At 51.7% G+C, this 15,218-nt stretch overlaps 1 protein-coding gene across 2 annotated transcripts in view; it reads left to right on the top strand.

The window, feature by feature from the left end:
* OPHN1 (oligophrenin 1) overlaps positions 1-12,973 on the top strand; it is a 52,365-nt gene extending 39,392 nt beyond the window's left edge. The window contains exons 15-24 of one of the 2 annotated variants that reach the window (XM_066559816.1): positions 68-152; positions 481-539; positions 1,902-2,007; positions 2,733-2,892; positions 6,489-6,636; positions 7,600-7,893; positions 8,552-8,717; positions 9,646-9,696; positions 10,408-10,458; positions 10,645-12,973. In XM_066559816.1, the coding sequence (XP_066415913.1) occupies positions 68-152; positions 481-539; positions 1,902-2,007; positions 2,733-2,892; positions 6,489-6,636; positions 7,600-7,893; positions 8,552-8,717; positions 9,646-9,696; positions 10,408-10,450 (1,112 nt within the window). In that variant the 3' untranslated portion in view covers positions 10,451-10,458; positions 10,645-12,973. Of the gene's footprint in view, positions 1-67; positions 153-480; positions 540-1,901; positions 2,008-2,732; positions 2,893-6,488; positions 6,637-7,596; positions 7,894-8,551; positions 8,718-9,645; positions 9,697-10,407; positions 10,459-10,644 lie in introns of both variants that reach the window. The other variant, XM_066559815.1, reaches the window with a different exon arrangement.
* The last annotated feature ends 2,245 nt before the right edge of the window (positions 12,974-15,218 follow it).

Genomic DNA, 15,218 nt, shown 5'->3' with positions numbered 1-15,218 from the left:
CAAGCAGACTGTTTGTTAGTAACCTCTAAATGAACTTTATTCTTAAACTTGTTCATTCTCCTTCCAGATCCAAAATGCCCTGGGGATGTGGATCTCCAGAGTGGAGACTGGGACATCAAGACCATTACCAGCTCACTGAAGTTCTATCTCAGGTAGCACTGCAGGTCACACCTGCCCCAGGGAGGCAAAGGGGACTGGGACTGACCCAGATGAAAGCTGGAATGAGCTGCCAGATACTCACATCTGGCTGTTGAAAAGGGCAAAGTGACAAAGGCTTTGGGAAGAAGGATGATGAATATGGATGTTGCAGAATCCCTCAGTCCCATGGGGAGGGCTCTTCCGCTGATATTGACTGCAGAAGGAAATGCCACTGGGACTTGGTGGCCCTGAGGGATGAGCCACTTTGCCCATTGGTCCAAGATGGGTCACAAGTGGGTCACAGTGCCCTGCAGAGCTGAGTTTTCTTTCTGGTTGTTGCAGGAACCTGTCTGAACCCGTCATGACGTACAAGCTCCACAAAGAGCTGGTCCTGGCTGCCAGTAAGTCCCACAGCTTCCCCACTGATGGTCCCTGGCCCTGCTCTCCCCAGCCAAGGTCCATCAAAGTCACTTGGCAGAGCTCTGCCAGCCCAGCTCTGTGGTGTCCCACTGCTTCAGCTGTAGACAGAGCAGTGCTCTCTTCTCCAAGTGCTTTTCTGTGCAGGGGATGTGGTGCTGGATGTTCCCTTCTCTCCTTTGCTCCTCCCCTCAGACAGGGTCTGTGGTCTCAGGGGGTCTGGAGAGCCAGAGGCTGTCACTTACTTGAAAGCAGCCACAAGAATTGTTTCCCTCTAGTATTGATATATTGATTTTAAAACCTGTGAGGGAATGGGATGTGCTGTTGCCCCCCAGATAAGTAGGTATTCCGTTTAGGTTGTGAAATTTGTCCTGGGATGTTGAAAACAGTCCATGGAAGGCATTTCTCTGCTTTAGTTGTTGGGATTGAGTCACAGCTGGGACTAACAGAGGTCAGCCAAGAAGCTGCTCTGTGGCTGTCACCTCCTTGTGGCCACTGCAGATAAGCTGTGACAGCTGTGAGCCAGTGCCATGTGAGGGAAACAGTGATGCAGAGAGCATGATGAGGGTCATCATCCTCAGCATGGGAGTGCTGGCATTTGGAAATATGTGGGATTAGAGCATCCCTCATCCCACTGTGCCTCCAGAAGTCACAGGAGACTGGGAGGGATGCCCACTTCTTCTTCATTTGTCCCTCTGGAGAATGAATAACACCCATTTTTCTTGGAAAGGAAAATGTTCCACCTCTTGCTGAAGGTAGTCAAGCCCAGAATTTATTAGTTTCAGAGCTGGTTAAGCCCATGATGGCTGGGGGTGACAGGACATTTATCCCTTCCCTGCCCTCCCTCAGAAACTTGCACCATTGAGCTTCCCAGCCACCCAGACCCCACACTATTCTTTTCACACAGAGTATTTTATTGTTTCCTGATTATTTATTCTTCTAAGGGTGACCTCTTTGGGTCAGGGACTCAGGTTTATTCCCTGAAGGATATTTTTAGGTGCTGTACAGTGTCAGAGCTCTCTGGGCTCATAGACTCCCAGAGGGAAGCTGTGTGCTGCCAGGTGTGTGGAACAAGGGTGTGAAGGGGAGGACCTGCCCATGCCCAGCCTCTTTTAGAGTGTGTCTTTGGGCTCCCTTTCAAGCTCCATTTCTTCCTCTTTCCACTTCATATTGTTTCTCACAGTATTCATCCTGTTGCTGTGAAATCTCACTTCCCTCTGCTCCCTTTTGCTCCCATGCTGCACAGGGAAACAGCTTCCACAGGTTTCCTTTGGCTTTATATTTCTGTGGTGTATTTAGTTTGAAAGTGTTGGGTACAAATTCTTCTTTGTGTTGCTGCTTTCCAGAGTCCGAGAACCTGGATTACAGGCTGGGAGCCATTCATGCACTGGTCTATAAACTGCCTGACAAGAACAGGGAGATGTTAGAACTCCTCATCCAGCACCTTGTCAAGTAAGCAGATGTTTCCTCTAAAACTAAAGAAAGGGGAATAATGGAATCAGCAGAATGAGCCTTTTGGGGAGGTCGGGTTTGCAAAATTTTACCCACTGTAGTCCCCTTGTGAATTTCCATGTGGATTGCACAAAGGGGGTGACTGTCCTTGCTGCCCTCTCTCTGCATGGAGTGATGCTTCTCTTTCTGGTTGTTCCTTCCATCCCCTTTCAGATATGCACAGAGCAGCAAATTATTAAAAAATAAAAATACTCTCTGAGAGCAGGGGCTGTAAATTGTCACCCCTCAGAAATGTATTGGAAACCACCATAATGTGCTCCCTAAATTCAGTTCTCTTCCTTCAGAAGGAAAGAAAATTAAAGCCAGAAATCAGTTGTGGATAAAAAGGATATAGGATTTAAATGATTCCTTTTGTGCATATGTTGTGCAGATGACTTTTGATTGCAGAGTTAAAGAGGATCTGGGAGTGGGAAGAGATCAAATGAAGATGCTGTCAGCACATTGCTCTCTCCAGCATCTGTCCGAGCCAAATGTGTGTGTCAGACCTAGAGCCATGTTTGTCACTGCTGGGAAACAAATTCTAAAACACAATGAAGAAAATTGAATTGATTCTTAGTGTATCCTGGGTTTTGTTGTTTTGTTTTGTTTTTTTCCCTTGGAATAAGATCTGTTTGGAAAAAAACAAACCAAACCAAACTCTGTTCCTCCTTCCCTTCCCTCTGCAGCGTGTGCGAGCACAGCCGGGAGAATCTGATGTCACCGTCCAACATGGGGGTGATCTTCGGGCCCACCCTCATGCGAGCACAGGAGGACACCGTGGCAGCCATGATGAACATCAAGTTCCAAAACATCGTGGTCGAGATCCTGATCGAGCACTTTGGGAAGGTACGGGGCAGCCCCGGAGCAGCCCCGGCTGCTCCCGCCTGCTCCTGCAGACTGTTGCTGTGGCAACACGGCAGCTCCGGCTCCTTCTGGAGTCTCCTTGGGCTGGTTTTATGTAACACTCTGCTCTGAAAGGCTTCAGGAGGAAGCAAAGAGTAGCAGGTGTGTGTTCCTCAATGTTGCTGTTATCTGGTCCCAGAGGAAACAGCAAGTCTGGGCATTTTTGCCTTTTCTTTTTAAACAAGGGAAAGCTTTATTGAAAAAAACCTATTGTATGACTGCTCATTACAGGGCTTCACTCTTTCCTTTGCTAGACAGGAGCTAGGCCAGAGGAGAATTGGTTTTAATGGGCAGAGTCCAAGATGAGACACTGCACAACTCTTAAATCAGTGGAAAAAAAACTAGAGCAGACAAGTGTTGAATGGTTGATGAAGGTAATTCAGGTGTGGTTGCATTCAGATACAGACACAGGGATGATGTGGAGATGGAATGGGGAGTCTGATGGAGGTGCTCCCTCGACTGAGGGGGAGTCTGAGGGAGCTGCTGCCTGGGGTGGAGCCTTCAGAGGAGCTGAGGCTGGTGCCCATGTCCCTGGGCCATGCTCTCACAGGACTGAGAGCCCTGGAGAGCCTTCAGTCTCATCTGCCCTCCATGGGTCTGTGCTGGGTATTCATATTTCAGCCTGGGCATTGCCCATGTGCCCAGCCGGGCTCTGGTTGCTGGGGTGGTGCTGAAGATGCACGTGCAGACAGCAGCTTTGTCATGTGGAGTTCTGCCTTTGGAGAGCAGAATGTTCCACTGTGTCTGTGCTCACACTTGCTCTCAGATACCCAACACCGGCTCAGGGGTGTCGGGTGGCTGGGGGATGACAGGAGCTGGGTGTTAATATTGAAAGCTGGAGCAGCCTTTGTATCCAGAGCAGCAGATCCTGAGCAGGGAGCAGATTCCTGCCCTGGGAACAGCCCTGGGTTCCAAGGAGGGAGTGTGGTCCTCCAGCTTTTCACAGCAGAGTACACAGTGTCCAAACCTCTCTCATGGAGCCGTTCATTCAGGGATGCTGTTTGCTGTGAGGGGCTGGGGCAGCTCCCAGCATACAGGGCAGCAGGTGGGCAGGGGGAAAGCTCCCTTTGGAAAGGGAAGAGGCAGCCAAAGCTGGAACAGCAAGGTTCTTGCAACAGGGATGTGGAGCTAGAGCAGCCAGGTGGGGACCACATGGGGGGTGTAGGACCAGATGAGGGGGTGGGAGTTGGCTGCAATGCCAAGGATTGAAATGGGATGGAAGAGCTCAGACAGGCTTCTGAGTACCCAGAGCAGAAGCTCATGGAAACACCAGCCAATTCCTTTTTAGGTCTCTATGAACACTTGTAATAAGTTCCCACAGAAAAGCAGGGACTGGTTTTTGTCTGGGATCTCACACGCTCGCTCCAGAGATGATGCTCTGTGCTCCCCTCCTTACAGCCTGCAGCACAGTCTGAATCAACACACCCTGCCACCTCTGAGAGCTGGCATGACACCTTTAATTAAGTCAGATGTCCTTTTGCTTGCTTTTAATTTCTCCAGCAATAAAGTTAAGTTAGTCACATTTATTGGATTGAGTGTATAAGTTTGGTGTTGGAGCTGACAGAGTCTTCAGCTCACACATGAGCAAGCAGCTCAGATGAGACTTGGAGGAAGAGGGGATGTGGGTTATATGGTGCAATCTGAAGACTCTGAGGACAGAGTAACTATTCATGAAGTGTTTGTGGATAATTGCTGTTTCCACAGCTCATGTTTCAATGCTGTGGTTAAATTAAATAGGTTGATTGTTCTGGAAACACCTTCTTCCCTGTACAGACCTCCTTAAGGTGAGGGTCTGTCAATATCTTTGTACATTTATGTTATTTAACTTTATTTTCAATTAGAAGTAAATCAGAGCCTGCACCCACCTCTTAAACACAGTCATTTGTGGTTGGTTTAGCTTGGGTTTCAGGTGTTGAAAGCAGTATTCTTTGGTACCTGTATAAGTGTCCATGGGGAACTTAATGTTTATTTTAAAAGAGGATTGGATTCTGTTCAGGATAGAGGAATGAGATTGGTATTTCCAAAAAATTTCCCTCCTACAGGAAATCCTCTGTTGATTTAATAATACACAAGCTGCTTTTAATTCATGTGCTGCTATGTCACAGCAAGAGAGTACTTCAGTACTCCAGACCTTGTTTTTTTGGAGCAGGGAATGTGTCTTGCCCCTGCCCAGGGCAGAGCCCAGCAGGCAGTGAGCCAGCACCCACCTGTGTCACCAAACCCTGAATGTGGGGTTTTTTTTTTTCCAGAGTGGGTGTGTAATCTTCCCTCACTGGAGATATTCCAGAACTGTCTGGACACAATCCTGTGCCATTTGCTCCTTAGGGAAACCCTGCTTGAGCAGGGAGGATGGACCAGATGACCCACTGTGGGCCCTTCCAGCCTGAACCTTTCTGTGATTCTGTGTTGTTTTTCCTCTCCTCGTGCAGATTGGGCCAGGCTGTTGGGAGCAAAGCCTGGTTCTGGCACATGGATTTATCCAAAGTCAGCCAGGCTGGGCCAGAGCATCCTGACCATGGTGTGTGGGGAGCTGTCTGCCACTGCCAGCCCCCCCAGGCACACACTTGGGACCATGAAATTTAAACCAGGGACATGTTTTCCTCTCCCATCCCCCATCTTGGTCTCCTAGCCCTGCTCTTTGGCCTGAAGAAGACGGAATATATTTTTGGTTTGAATTACCAAAATGAGACATTTAATCAAAGCAGAATGTTAGACTTCTTAATGGTAAGATTTTTCTGGGTGATGCAATTAGGCTGTTTTTCCATATTGAAATGTGTCCCAAGGGTGTGGTGACCCAGCATGCCAGTGGGGCTGGCACAGCTCTCCTCCTCTGGGCTGAAACCAGGAAGGGTCCAGCTCCACATCTCCCAGGACAGGCAGGGCAGCCTCTGGGTTCAGCAGCTCAGGCCACCTCTCTGTAGTAGCTCAGGCTTTAAAGCCTCATAAAACTTCAATTAACATCCCTGGGAAGAACACAGGAGCAGCTGCTTTGGATCTTGATGGGGTGTTTCAGCTCTTCAGATGTATTTCTTTTTCAGCTCTTAAAAAAAGCCCTGACATAAATGAGAACCTCTCAATTAATCCTAACTAAATAGGTGCCACATTACCAGTGAGAAAAGGAGATGAAACTTCTCAGTAGCATTGCTTTTATGCCAGTATTTCATCCCAGGTAATTTCCTGGTGCCAAATGTGTCATTGTAAACCAAGAGCTGAAGGGTTTTAGTGTTAGATCTGGAACGATGCAGGGTTGGTTTGGATGATTTGGGGATTGTATCTCTGTGACAATGGGAATCCTGCTGTTGGTCAGCTCCAAAGCCTCCCTCATCTGCTCCAGGGGAATTTGCTTCTACAAATTGTCTGTGTTTGTGATCTTCCTGCTGAGCTGCAGGGACAGTGTCTGTGGTGGGAATGGTGTCAGTGGTGGGGACAGTGTCAGTGGTGGCCACCATCACTCTCTGTGCTGGGCAGGGGCACCTGCAGGGGGAGGTGAGGCAGCAGCCCCTTTGTGTTGGGTCACCTGAATGTGTCTCCCTTTACAGATCTACTCTGGCCCCCCAGAAGACACCACAGCCCCCCCAGTGCCCCCACCCAGGGTGGCTGCCCGGCGGCACAAGCCCATCACCATCTCCAAGCGTCCCCTGAGGGAAAGACCTGTCTTCTTCAATGCCTCTCTGGAGGAGAGTGGAGGTCAGTCCAGCTGTTCCCTGATGCCTTACCTGCTTCTCACCCCTCCTGCTTCCTGTAACACCTTTCCAGGAGCAATGGAGGTAACAGCAGCAGGGCTGCACTTTCCAGGTCCTGGACATGGCAGGCAGTGAGGGCTGCTCGGAGAGAAAGGAAAGCCAAAAACACTCATACATTATTTGCATCATGTCACAAGTCAGACTTTGTAGGATTTGGGTTTTTCTGCTACCTGCTGCATGCTCCATTAGCTAAACTAAGGATGGTTCTTGGCACAGGAGAGACCCAGAGGAGAGGTTTTGTGGCATCAGAGGCAAAAAAACCTGCATGGAGTGTTGGTGGGATGGTAGCCAGGGAAGGGTGTGCTGCAGGAGGCCCAAGGAGGTCTCAAGCTGGCAGTTCCAGAGCAAGAACTCCAAAGAATTTTTTCAGGATGCAGTGAAGGTATTTCCTAGACCAAGTTCTACTCTGACCTTACTATAACAGCTTCAGCATTTCCTTACAGTCATCTGGATTAACAGCAAAGGACACATCACCTTAAAATCATATTTCTGCACCTGATTTGCTGTAGTTGTCACTGCAGGCTGTGCCCTGACTCCACAGTCACCAAAGAGATGGAAAGTCTCTTTCTCCATTAGTTTTCAGAGCTCTGATGATGTTTAGGTATAAAGTGCACTTTGTGACACTGGCAGAACATGACTGATTCACATTGCTCTTTAAAACTCCCAGACTGCTAATGGAGTTGGGGCTGGCCTTGCATTTCAATGCTTCCTCGACCTGTGAGCAGAAGCATTTGTTCACCTTGGCCTGCCCCGAGGCTGCAGGGAGCAGTCAGGTTCATAGCAGAGCTCCTGCTTGCTCCTGGTTCTGCAGCACAGCAACGGGGCTGGGATGAGTGGCTTTTGGAGGCACATCAAGTGCAGTGCACACCTAACCCCACGGCTCTCTGCCCTCTTGTCTCCACAGCAGAGAGGCTCAGCCAGACCCCCAACGGCGGCGGCGTGGAGGCCCCCAAGCCCCTGCACCGCAGCCGCCTGCCCGCGCCCCGGCCGGGGGGGGACGAGCCGGGGCGTCCCCCTGCCGAGAGCCGGCCCCAGCCCCGTGCCGAGCCCGAGCTGGGCAAGCTGGGGAAAGGGCTCCAGGATGGAGGGGCCAAGCCACCTGGCAGGGCAGCCAACGGGGTGGTGACCAGCCCTGCCCTGAGGACCGCTACACTGCAGGCCAGGAGGCCAGCACCCCGGCCGGGCATCTGTGGCAGAGAGGGTGAGTGTGCCTGGGGCCTGGCCAGAGCCGAGCAAGTGCCCAAGTCAGCCCTCCCTGGGCACGTGGTGGCCTCTCCCCTTGAGTCCTCTCGATGTAGTTCAGCAGGAGTGGCTGGGAGACCAGAACAGCCTAAGGTGTGCGCACAGGTAAACTCTGACACTCGCTCCTTGTTGACTTGAATCTTAAAGAATTTGAAGGGTTAAGTGAGTAGTAAGGTTGGCTGGATCCTGGGGAAGAAAAGAAGCCGAGGAGAGGACAGGTAGTGTCACTGTCCAGGATGAAAGCTCAGCTGCAGGAATCACCAGTTTGTGCTGTTCCTCTCCCATTCCCAGAGCAGCATCGCACAGGGTTTGGTTAAGAACACTTGTGATTCCCAGGAAGTATCAGCTTCACAGTCAGCAACTGCATTGAGTTTATCCTTGCAGGTCCAGCTCCAGCCCCTGTTACCAGTGCCAGGAAAGCTTTTCTGGGACAGGTAGTGTGGGAACTTCCTTTCCCTGGACTCTGTCCCTCTATTCTGGCTATTGGCCACTGTCAGTGAGAAAGTGTTGAGGCAGAGGGGCAGAACTAAACCCATGGACCTGTTCAGTGACCCTTCATAAATATCTGGTCTCTGCCAGAGCTTCCTGCTCAGTGTTTGTTATCTCCATCCCTGCAGGTGACTGTGATGGTGTCCCTAAGCCACGTTCCCATGGTGATAAGCCTGTGATAACACGTCCCCCTGTGAGACCTCCGGATCCACCGTGCCGGACTCCCATCCCTCCAAAACTGGAACAGAGGCCAGATCTGATAGCAGGGACAGCAGAGGAGATGCCCTCATCTGTGTAAGCCAGCAGCCCGTGGAGGGTGCTTGGTGCTGGTGGGGACACTCAGGGGCTCAGTGGCTGGAGCCTGAGGATGTTCCCTTGTCACTGATGCAAGTGGAGGTTTGAATGTCACTTGGAAAGCTGAGCAGAGGGCAGGGAGGGCAGTGGGGCCTCGGTGAAGGCAAACACGAAGCTTTGGAGCTGCTCAAGCACAGCCCAGGGCTGAGCCTTGCCCCATCCCCTTCCCTGCTGTTCCTGGGTTGGTGGAGCTGAGCCCCTCCCTGCCTGCCTCCAGCAAACCTCTCAAACGAGACATTTTCTGGGGCAGGACAAGATCCAACTTCAATCTTAAGGAAACTGGATGGACTTCAGCTTCATCTCATCCTCAGATTTCTTTCAGATTTTAAGAGTCAGAAACCCTGCTGGCTTTAGTGGGAATTAACCTAAAGAAAACAAAAGGTGCCATGAGTGTCAGCTCTGTGCCAGAACTGCCTTAATTCCTTCTCTGGGATAATGTAATTTCTCTTTCTTGAGCATGGGTGGGAGCACATGAACACTGAAGGAAAGACGATAAAGGGTATGGATGCACATAAGATTATAGGCAAGAGGACAGAAATAATGACTGGATGTGGCACATGGTGCTGTGTTTTAGTTGGTGTGGTGGTGTCTGGTCAAAGGTTAGACTCCATGATCTTGGAGATGTTTCCCAGCCTGAATGATTCCATGATCCCATGGTTCTGTACGCAGCCCAGCCAAAGCACTGGCAGGTGGTGTGTGGGTGGAGCGAGCACAGAAGGAGCCCGGCTGTGCCTTGGCACAAGAATTGTCAATTGAAGGTGATCTCTGCAGTGCTGCCAATGCTGCAGCTCATTCCCTGGCACAGAGCAGATCTCATTAGCAAATTGCCAGGTCGAATCAGGAGAGACTTCTCCTGTTTTCTTTGCAGGGTGGCCTCTAGGACCAAGTTCTTTGAGACAGCGTCCCGAAGAACAGGCAGGTAAGGCTGGCACGGGGAAGGTTCCATGTGGAGAGCAGCAGCCCTGCAGCACAGGGTGCTCCCTCTGAGGCAGAGCCAGCACAGACAGCCCCAGCCCCAGGCCTGCCTTGTCTTGTACTCACAAACAGCAGATGGGGCTCAGCTAAAATGCTGAAACTAAACAAAGAGCACAAAGCATAAAATGTGAGTCCAGATACAGACTTGATAAGTTAAATCCGCCAAGCGAGAAACATCCCTGTGGATCCCTGTTACCAGGTGTGTGGATCTGTGTGATGTAGTGCCCATTGTACTCAGGCCTTGTGGGAAGATCAGGTCATGGGTGAGGTGATGAGGGCTGGTTAAGTCCCAGCAGCTGCCAAGAGAGCATGGCTGGTCCAGCCCAGGGGGTGTACAGACAGGGAGCTAGGGGGTTATGGGGACAGTCTGGGCAGAGCCCTCAGCTCTGAGTGGCAGCAGGTGCCATTTGTGATAATATTTGTCCAAATAACCCTCAGCTTCCTGCTTTGAAAAGCTGCCAATCTCTGCCCAAGAGAGAGCAGGTTTGTGTGTAAGTCTGAGAACTGCTGCTGCAGGTACTGAGAGAAAATATTTGTGCTATTGCAAAACAGACCCCTCCCTGCCCATTACCCAGCCTCGAGGAGCTTGTGGAGCTGAGTTGGAGCTTGCTCCTTGCACTCATTTTTCTCTATTCTTCTACTTCCTTTTACGCAGTTCTTCATCACCACAAGGCAGGATCCCAAGTGATGAGAGCTGAAGCTAAAGGTACGTATTTATGACAACAAACTGAAATAAACTGCTTTAATAAACTGAAAGCAGACTTGTAAGACACATCAGCATTTATGGGGTTTGTGGAGAGAACAAAAATATTATGTGGGATTCCAGTGGTTCTGCCATTACAGGTTGATTTTCATTGCTGCACAGAACATGGACCTTGTTTTCTTCTTCCAGGCTTTGTAAGCACACCTCAGCCCAGCTGGACCCAGGAGACTTTCTGTGCTTGTGACCCAGGAGTCAGAGCTGAGCCTTGCCAGCCCCAGTGCCCTGGAGAGCAGCTATCTTACTGGACGATGATTTTCAAGCCACAAGTGGCTCAAGAAATTAGGAGAGGGGGACCACGATGGAGAGCAGGTCCTGCCCACACATCTGTGTTGAACTGTTCCCTGCCCTCCCACCTCTCCTCCCTCTCCTCTCCTGTGTGTGCCATGCAGGTGATGGCAGCATGGGGAGGCCTGGGGGACACGGACCGTCTGTGGAAGGGACAGTGGAGCCCCTGTTCACCTGCACACTTTTGGGAAACACACCTTGAAAAGGGTGTTTGTACAGCACAAGGGCTGAGTCCCTCTGTTTGGATGCAAGGGCAAAACAGCTGCAGTCCCCCCTTGCCCTGCTTGCCCTGAGAAGCCCCTTCCTTTGTGCTTGTGTCCCTCACTTGGTGAGTGTCATTGTGTGGGACTGCTGTGCCTGCCAACACTGCCCATCGTGACAAAAGATGGGCAGGGATGGAGCAATCACTGTGCCCAGCTCTGTGGGATGTCTCCTCATCTCCTCCTGGACATCCCTGGCATGGGACACTACACTGACAGACAGGCTTGGCCAGGGGCTTGGCCTGAGCCATGGCCACAGCCTTGCCTGGGATCAGCTCTCAGGCAGCACCCTCAGTCAGCAGCCTCCAAGGGTGCAGCTGGGGGAAGGGGCCAGCAGGTGCCCCTCCTCTTCCTCCACTGCCTCCTCTTCATGAGCCACACTCCCACCAGATCCACTTCTCAGAGGCCCACCAAGAAGTCTCCATCCTGGGTGATTGTGGTGGCCAGCACAGAGGTGCTGAGGATCTGACACTCACTGTTTGTGGGTCAAACCCATTGGTTTTTTTTTGTTTTTTTTTTTAAGAATGGCCCAGTTTGTTGTTTGCTTGTTTATTCATTTCCAGTACAAGATGGCCAGCCTGTCCCTCAGCCATGGCCCTGTGGATGATGCCCACTGGCCCAGGAGGTGTCCCTGGCCAGGACCTCTGTAGCAGCAGAGGCTTGTCTGTTGCTCCAGCTGCCACCAGGGCCCAGCTCCAGGGCTGTGCATGGCAGAGAGCTACTTCCCTGCTTCCTCCATCTGCCCAAAGATGACTCCCTCCTTTTGAATGGTTTTCTTTAGGTGCTGAGAGCATTTGCAAACCAGTGGCCAAACATTCCCACAGCTGCTTCCCAGGTGCTCCATTCCCTTGAGCATGGTGTCCTGCCTGGTGCAGGTCCTTCCCACCTCCTGGCACTTTGCCTCTGTGTGACCTTGTGTCTCTTATTGCTGAATGGCACACAGCTCACGTGTGTCATGTCCATGGTGCTCTCACTCCCTTGGCTTCAGCAGTGCCCCAGCTGCTCCCTCCTTTAGGCCTGGCACATGAAAGTGGCTTTAAAACCAATCCAGCCCTGTGCTGTGGCAGCTGAGGCTGTGCCACATGCACTGGCAGCCCCTGGGGCTGTGCTGGGCCCCTCCTACTGCAGACCCTCACCAGGGGCTCAAGGACAAGGCACAGGGGTTCTGATCAGGGATCTCTGAACAGGAATGGAGCTGAAGCTGGAGCCAGCTGCTCTGACCAGCCTGGCAGTGGGGCCACCTGCCTGCAGTACATCACCCCCTGGTCCTGTTGGGGTACTGGGCCTGTGGCTCCCACACAAAAGGACAGCATTTCCCTACTGTCTTTCTTGCTTTGGGACACTGTCTGGGGACCCCTCGAGCCTGTCAGTTTGGGAAGCTCCTTGGGTTGTGCTGATGCACGTGGCACTGGAGGTGACATTCTGTGGGAGCAGTGGCAGTCACATCCTCACCCTGCTCATGCCCATTGCCCAGCACAGACCTCAGGACAGAGCTGGGCTCCATGGGTAGGGAGAATCCAAGGGTGGCTGGGTTTCAGTCTGACAGTGTGAGCCGTGGGGAGAGGCAGCTTCTTGCAGACTATTTCATGGCGTCCTTTTAAAATTCTTTGTCACTTGTATGTCTGTGCTGATTTTTCCTGCACCTGTGGGTGCAGATGAACACTGGGGACCAGCAGTTGGAGCGGTGGGGATGCTGATTGTGCTGTCAGGGGGCTGTGGGGTCCAATTCCTGCTACTGTGGGGCCCAGTCCCTTCTGCTGTGAGCACAGTCCCTGCTGCCAGTGGCCCAGGAGTGACAGCTGGGAATCACCCTGTACAGCATGGCAGCCCCCAGCATCAGCCCTGGAGCCATTGTGATGTGTACAAGCTTAGGTTACTGCAAGTGTTTATAAAGTTTCCATGAAGTGAAACAACCCTGTCCGTGTGTTTTGTTCCTCTTCACCCCAGGCCCAAGTGCTGCCCCCACTGTGCCCCCTCTGCAGGCAGGCCCTGCTGTGGGGGCCCAGCTCTGTGCTCCAGGGAGGCCACACAGGGCTGTGTCCATGAGATTGGGAGTGCCCTGGGCTCTGCCATAGCCCCACTTTGGGTTTGCAGTCTCCAAAGCTGGTTTTCTGCATTTTTTTGACTGGAGAAGCTGCCCTGCCAAAGTTGAATATTCCTGCACTGCCGCAGTGCCTGGACAGCGTCCTGTGCCATGGGTCACCGAGATTCCACTTTTCCTGTGACCACCAATGGCTTCTTTCTATCGATCCAACACTCTTTTCCCCTCCTCACATCTGTTTTCCCCCTCCTTTTGACCCTGACATTGCACATCAGTGTTTGCTTTTCAGGCCTCTTGCTTTTCTTTAGCAGTGAGCCCTGTCCCAGGAGAGAACAGCTTCTCTCTCTGACATGAGAATCTTGCAGCCAGGTTTGGAGCCTGGATTTCTGAAGAAGCCTGAAGGTGACCGCTCCAGAGGGTGTTCCTGGGGGCACAGGGGCAACCAAGCTGCCTCCACAGCCACGAGGGTTCCTAGCTGGAGAAGGGGAGCATTCGCACCCACACCCTGCTCAGGGCTGCTTGGTTTTTTTGGGATCCTCCTGCAATTATTTTGTGCGGGCCCGGCCCCTGCCCGCAGGCCCTTGGTGTAGCACGGGCCAGGTTTGCCAGGCCAGGTTTGCCAGACCAGGTTTGCCAAGTCAGGTTTGCCAGGCCAGGTTTGCCAGGCCAGGTTTGCCAAGTCAGGTTTGCCAGACCAGGTTTGCCAAGTCAGGTTTGCCAGGCCAGGTTTGCCAGACCAGGTTTGCCAAGTCAGGTTTGCCAGACCAGGTTTGCCAGGCCAGGTTTGCCAGGCCAGGTTTGCCAGACCAGGTTTGCCAAGTCAGGTTTGCCAGACCAGGTTTGCCAAGTCAGGTTTGCCAAGCCAGGTTTGCCAGGCCAGGTTTGCCAGGCCAGGTTTGCCAGCTCCAAGAGGTCTGTGCCAGGCCAGGTTTGCCAGGCCAGGTTTGCCAGCTCCAAGAGGTCTGTGCCAGGCCAGGTTTGCCAGACCAGGTTTGCCAGGCCAGGTTTGCCAGCTCCAAGAGCTCTGTGCCAGGCCAGGTTTGCCAGGCCAGGTTTGCCAGGCCAGGTTTGCCAGCTCCAAGAGCTCTGTGCTGTGCCCTGGCTCCAGGCCCAAGCAGCCGGAGAGCTCCCAAGGCGGGCATGGACACGATGCACCAGGAGCAGCAGCTGGAGGGTTTTCTGCTTGTTTTTTCTGGCTTCTTGTTTCTCTCAAAAGTTTCTTTGTGGGTCTGTAACTTTTCCAGGGCTGGATGCATTCAAAACAGCGGCGTTTGGGGAACTAAACTGTTTCCTTTCCTCTCTAGGCCTTGTATGAAGTGATTGTGGACTGGAACAAGCATTGAGGCACTGCCCCAATAATCCTTGTCTGCCAACCCATAGGTGCCTGGCTTGCTTTCTTACAGAAAACATTTGGATTTAATATGAGCAAGAAAATTATTTTCCAGCACAAGTAAAACCTTTCAGGTTTTTACAGAGACAAGATAACAAAATAAGCAGTTCCAAAGCTTGAGCCTGAGCCTCAGTGAGTTCTTCCCAGAGGAAGATTTGAAGAGGCCAAAGACTCTGCAGCAGACACATTTGTGTGATAAATTTAGAATTGAAATATACTTAGTTGAGTACTGACATCTGAAATTTATGTGCTACACAGAGACCCATGAAGGTGCTGGAATCCACCCACGTGGGATTCCTTGGAGGATCAGAGCCACAGTTTTCAGCTCTGTAGTTCTCCCTGACCCATCCCACTGCACCATTACCCATCTGGATGCTCCGAGCTGGGAGCAGCTCCCTGTGCTGGGCGGGTTCCTGGCAGCCCTTAGCAGGTTTCTTGGCCCGTACACATGGCTGTAAATCAGGTCAAGCCTCCAAAAAATCCTATGATTGGCTTAAACAATCAGGAGACACTTTGAACCACTAAAGGCCATAATGTTTTCCATTCTCTGTGTTTTCAGAAGTTTAAGAAGTGCTTTAACAGCCTCTGCCAGTGTCTCTAAGAGCTCCCACAAGGCAGAACTTCTGAAGATTCTTGATATCCTTTATAAAATGGGCCATGACCATGAAGGCTCAGAGGGGCAAGTCCCCACAAGCTCCATCCTCCCACAGCTCCATCCTTCCTCACT

This window comes from Molothrus aeneus, chromosome 14 (assembly GCF_037042795.1).
Source record: "Molothrus aeneus isolate 106 chromosome 14, BPBGC_Maene_1.0, whole genome shotgun sequence".
Classification (NCBI taxonomy): domain Eukaryota; kingdom Metazoa; phylum Chordata; class Aves; order Passeriformes; family Icteridae; genus Molothrus; species Molothrus aeneus.
Note: the sequence above shows the minus strand (reverse complement) of the source record. Positions and strands in the feature narration are given on the sequence as shown.